The following is a 6000-nucleotide window of genomic DNA, read 5'->3' as shown; positions in this document are numbered from 1 at the left end:
GGGATGCCAAATTCAAGTATGTAGTATTTTACATCAATGTTCAAAGAAAACTTTTCACTTTTTTTTTTTTTTTTTTGTAAAGAAAGACTCTTCAATTTCAAACTTTCATTTTGTGGAAGGCTAATGTTATATTGTCTTGTTCTTTTAACTTAGGGAGGTAGAAATAAGTCCCCTTGAACTCTAACTAAATATACATAAAATGAAATCAAAATTTCATGCTACATGAGATGAGTGAAGAAATTTATTATTTGGACAAAGGAGAATTACAACCAAAGAAAAAAAAAAGAACTAGATATGTACTTTCATTTTTGACAAAAAGAAAATAGAAAATGACAGAAGTAGATTTGCATAATATATACATTTGGCTATTTTTCTTATATTACAAAGGGACATTCAGAAAATTACTATATTAATATGTATAGTACTTCCAAATTATGTTTTCACGAAAAGCAGTGGGTGCCATTTCGTTTATCCAATTACAAGAGCTTCCAGGCTTTTCCCCCTTGCATATTGAATTTCTTCAGTCTTCCGAAAAACATGACAATAATGATAATAATTTTACCTTCATCACTCCATTTCCCTACAAATCCGTACGATTTATTCTTACAAGTTGGATCTGGATTTATTAACCGATCACAACTATATCCTGTTGAGAAACCAACATTTCCATATGCACTGGAAAAAAAAAAAGAGTTCAAATTAGAAATTATTCCACAACCTTAACTGTAATTTCATAAACTGAAAAGGAAAGCCTAAGAAAATGTGCAATTTTTTTTCTTCTAAAACACGTGAAGGCTTCCGTGGAATTAAAACTATACACCTAAGTAATGATATAAGGTGGGAGGAAAATGACTAGGATCCAGCTCGAACTAATAAAATTGTTTGTGTGTTCAGGAAATATGATTCATTATAAGTATGTCCAGCATTTATTGTAATACTTATTAGGAAACGATTCAAGTCTAGAAAAATTATGGCAATTATCAACAGAAAATTTAAACTTTTCCCGTAAGTCTGATTATGGTACTTAAAGGTAATTGTGACCAGAGAAATTGGATTGCCTCCGGGCGTCGTTATAGACTCTGCACAGAGGTGGCAAAATTGCCCCATACAAATATGACCCACTCAACGTGCCCCGCCCATTTTAGCCAATTCATTTCAGTCCATCTAAAATCGTAGCTCAACTTGATCCATGAAAAACCTTACCAAAATCTTTTCAAAAAGACATTTTCTTATTTGATATGTTATATATTGCCATAATAATAATAATAATAAATATTAAGTACTTAAAAATTATAAAAGAACAAATAAAGAATTAAAACTTAGTAAAAGTTTGCAAGTTGAATAGGCGCGATATATTTTGCCAGTCCATTTCTGGATTAATTGGGCTCATTTGCGGATAGCAATATATTTTCACGTGAAAAATTCAAATAACCCATCCATTTGACAAAGTACAGCCGCTTTAAAAACAAAGACAAAAATTCTTATGGTCACCTTTAGGTACCACATTTTCGGTCCCCATAAATAGCATGTAAAATTCTTTAAATACGAAAAATCTAGTCGTTGAGAATCTTTAAGGACATGAGCTGAATTGGTCCCTAAATATGGACCATAAATTGTTGTCCCTAAATAAATATATTATTATTTAGTCTTTTTTTAAAAAAATATTATACCATATATATATATATAATATAAAATCAATTGCATATGGACAAAACATTCAATAGCATCCAACTTTTATATATATCATGGAATATATATATATATATATATATATATAATATAAAATCAACAACAACGGGAAAAAAAACATGTAGCTTTGTTTCCGATAAAAACTGAAAATCATTAAAGTGACTCAAAATTTCAAGAAAGCCTTACAAAAAAAAAAATCATGTAGTAATGCAAATACAATAGTGAAGAAGCTAAACTGAAAACAATAGAGAAGAGAATAGTAGCAGCTAGCAACAACAAATAATACGGTAACCACAACTAAGGAAACAATGGGTAATACTAAAAGTGAAGAATAAGATAGTAGGAGTGAACTTATAAAACAAGAAATAGACAAATGAAACATTGTGAAATAACAAAGAGTGTGGTAGATTACCTTATGACTTCAAGAGTGATATTCAACACATTAAAGTTGAGTGGATCATCTTTCATCTTTTTCCTTTCTATGATGCAAATAAGAACAATGAAGAAGACTAGGTAAGAAAGTTGGGAAAGTATGAGATTTTCTGCAATTTTTCCTCTTCCTTTAGATTCCCCAATAGCTTCTTCTGGATTCTCATCAGCACCTTGAAATGGAACATATGATGTATATGGAGGAAGATACCTGGAAAAAAAAAAGGAAATTAATTATATATGTCTTTTTTCCTCGTGTTATTTTCTTATTCTAAAAATGTATTTTTTTTAATAGATGGTGAATAGTTTTTTTTGTTTGTTTGTTTGTTTTGGTCTCTCTGTGTGTATTGTTTCTTCTTCTATTTTTTTTTTCCATTTTTTTACTGTGTTGGAAGTCAAAGTTGGACTAATTACTAAACGTTGCTTATTATGAAACATACATTAATTTTGTTAAAGATTATAGATGCAACTGTCAGAAAAAAAAAAAACGAATCTTCTTACTTATTGCACGTTGTATTCAATTCAAAGGACCACAGACACATGCCTTGTAAATGGATATGACATTAATTAGGTTTTTAGTAAATAATCCATCTCAATATATGTGATGGTGTTTAAGTGATCATGACATTTTAAAATGAAAAGATAATCTTTGAAACTTGTGATTTAAAATAAGATAAAAAAATATTTCCGTAACTACAAATCATCTCATTAAAAATAAAATAAAAAGTTTTTTTTTTTTTTTTTTGAACTAACTAAAAGAATAGAAGTGTCACAACAGAAGGAGGAGAAATATTAGATAATGCCATAAAGCAATGATTTTCAAGTGCTATATAAATAATAACGCAGAATACGATTGGATAGTTATGGCAGTTCTGTCGTGCAAGAAACAAAATTCATCTCAAGGGGCAATTTGAATGGAAAGTGAAGACTTTTAAAATATATGATTCCAATGTCTCTGTCACAATTTATGTGATATAGTTTAACTGAACACGAAGTTTAAGAAATAAAGAAAAAAATTGATTCATGTGATTTAAAACAAGTCAAAGATATGTGTGTGATTATAAATTATCTCATTAAGCGTAAAATATAAAGTTTAAAGTTAAACTATTGTCAAATAAAAAAATGTTTCATTATTTGTGGAACTGATTAAAAAGAAAAGTGTATCATATAAATTGGGACAAAAGGAATATATAATAATATTTGTAATATTTAAAATTTGTGGTGTTAAACATAATGGCATAGTCATAAAAAATAAAGAATGGTTAGTTAAACACATTTGTCAAAAAGTTATATTAGTATATAAAAATTATACTAAGTATATAGGTTAAAATTTAATATATATATATATATATATATATATATATATATATATATATATATATATATATATATATATATTAAAATCTAGCTAATTTATAGCTTCACCATTACCTGTGAACGTTTAAAAGATTGTTTTTAGGATAATATGAGAAGTTTAAGTTTAATTGTTTTCAAATTTAGAAAGATATAATTTTTTTTTTTTTTTTTGAAACCGGGGAGTAGAATTTTAAAATTACTAGCTTTTTGACGTTTGCAATGTATCTGGGGCATGAGTTGAACATGTTAAGCTGTCAGCATGAAAAGCGATGTTTTTTTCCATTGTCTCTATTCGTAATTGTTAAATATAGCTTAACATCTTGCCCTTCTGTTTTCTGTATCAAAACATAAAGGGTAAAAACAAGTTTTCTATTTATAGTCATCTAGTACGTAATCTTTGGTCAAACCAAATAAAAATGTATTCCCTCCGTTACACTTCGTCACTTTTAACCTATCAGAAGAAAAATATTTTTTTTTTCATGTTTTGCTCTAAGTAGTATCTCCATAAAATCCATAATAAGTGTCACCCGCTTAAAAAACGCGCATAAGCAAACTAATAATGTAATTCAAAGTTTACCAAATTATCCCTATATAATTAAAACAAATTACTTTTACCTCTTGAAAGATATACAAAGTAAACCTTGGACACCGCGAATCCAATAATACTGGTTCTTACGTGGCTTTTCCAATCATCATTTAAGTTACTTTATTGTCTAAGGGTAGAATTGGAAAAAACTAGCCAATTTATGTCTTGGTTTCTGGCGACACTTATTATGGGACAAAAAATTTTTTGGAATTTGTATACACTTATTATGGGACGGAGGGAGTAATTACTTATTCGGCAAATCATTTTCAAGATCTAAAATTAAACATCAATTGATATGGATGCTATGCTAATAATACTCATATCAATTATTGTTTTTTAAAGGATGCGTAAAGTTCAAACTGGACAAGTAAAAGTGAGACGAGGAAGTACTTTATTATTTTCTCCATTTCAATTTATATGAAGGTCTTTGACTGGGGATGAAGCTTAAGAAAAATAAATATTTTTAAAATCTATAATGTAAAACAAGTCATAGAAATTTCTGTGGCTATAAAAGAGAGTTTCAAGTTAAAATTGTTACTTACATCATTACTATGAACACCACCAACATAGCTGGGGCAACAGTTGAGATATCAACAATGGTTTCCCCTGTATGTCTTGCATTCACAACTTGAAACAATGATCCCACTACTTTCTGGTAACTATTTAGTCCATTTAGAACTGAAGATTTCCATTCTAAAGAGCAAAACAAAATGAATTGCACCATAATGAATCCAAACACTGTAACCGCTAATAATCTTGAATGTTGGCTAGGAAGCAAGTGGAGATGTCCTATATCTCTTGAACGTTTCAACAAATATTTAGCTTCATTTTTCTTGAAGAATTTTCCCGAGAACCAAATAGAAAGTCTCAAAAATGTTGGATACAATGTGTTTCCAAAAAGGACTTGAGGTATTAGAATCAAAAGAAGGCCTGAATTCTTGCTAAATACCATCATGTTTTCGTTCGTTGGAACAAAACCACAACTAACAAAGGTTGAAACAACCGTGAAAATCGCGAAAGTGAAGGTTTTTAGCCCCTTATTTCTTAGTACATCTTTTGCACTTGAAACACAGGCAAAGTACACTAGAACCGATGAGATACCAATAATGTTGATGACTGCAAGATAAACTAATGTTACAACCCCTAGGAATTTAATAGATTGGTACTTGAGAGTTTGTCTATCTAATGTTGACCCAAAATCATCTTGAAATTCATCTTTTTCTGATGAGTCATTGGGTCTTGGGGAATCAGGTACTACTACGATGTCCAACTCAATATCGTCGATACTAAAATTTGAGTTTCTTGGAGAAGAAGTAGTACTACTAAGTACAGACTCAATTTTGCTACTTTTTCTCCATGGCTTAAACTTAGGTCTAATTAAATGAAGTCCAAGCATGGAAGTGAAGATCTCACCACCTACAAGCATTAAAAATGTTAAAAGAATAAGTTGTGAATTGGAAAAGACTTCCATTTCAACAGTGGACATACTTGAGACAGTTACAGCAGAAACAGAAGTGAAAAACAAGTCTAAATTCCTAGGTGTAAAATCACTCCTTGGTTGCAAGATGTTAAGAATCCAAAAACCAAAAAGGGAAATCAAGATGAAGTAAAAGAGTTGTACAAAAAACTTGTGCACTCTAAATAGAATGGATTTATGGAAGCAAGAAATGAGGAAACATGTTGATTGACACAAACAAGCAACATACAGAAATAAACCCCTACAAAGATGTTGTAGCTTCTTTCCATAATAAGAGAAGGCACTCATTTTTCTAGACTCAAAGAAAAACTACAAACACCTTTTCTTACTTTGGATTGTGAAGATCTTGGATTTGAGTAGTACGGTATTTATAAGGGTAAATGACCATGATAATATTCACCAAAGGTCATTTAGGGAAATACCAAGACAGGTAGAATATTATAGCACAAAGGCGTGGATGAAA

At 29.8% G+C, this 6000-nt stretch overlaps 1 protein-coding gene across 1 annotated transcript; it reads right to left on the bottom strand.

Moving 5' to 3' along the window:
* Nucleotides 1–228: 228 nt before the first annotated feature.
* On the bottom strand, nucleotides 229–5921 carry LOC132040326 (sodium transporter HKT1-like). The gene is made up of 3 exons (XM_059430967.1): nucleotides 4603–5921; nucleotides 2102–2329; nucleotides 229–675 (listed from the first exon to the last, which is right to left on the bottom strand). Exons 1-3 carry the CDS (start codon nucleotides 5823–5825, stop codon nucleotides 477–479), a joined length of 1650 nt encoding a protein of 549 aa, XP_059286950.1. The 5' UTR covers nucleotides 5826–5921; the 3' UTR covers nucleotides 229–476.
* Nucleotides 5922–6000: the final 79 nt, after the last annotated feature.

Source organism: Lycium ferocissimum, chromosome 12 (assembly GCF_029784015.1).
Source record: "Lycium ferocissimum isolate CSIRO_LF1 chromosome 12, AGI_CSIRO_Lferr_CH_V1, whole genome shotgun sequence".
Lineage (NCBI taxonomy): Eukaryota > Viridiplantae > Streptophyta > Magnoliopsida > Solanales > Solanaceae > Lycium > Lycium ferocissimum.
Note: the sequence above shows the minus strand (reverse complement) of the source record. Positions and strands in the feature narration are given on the sequence as shown.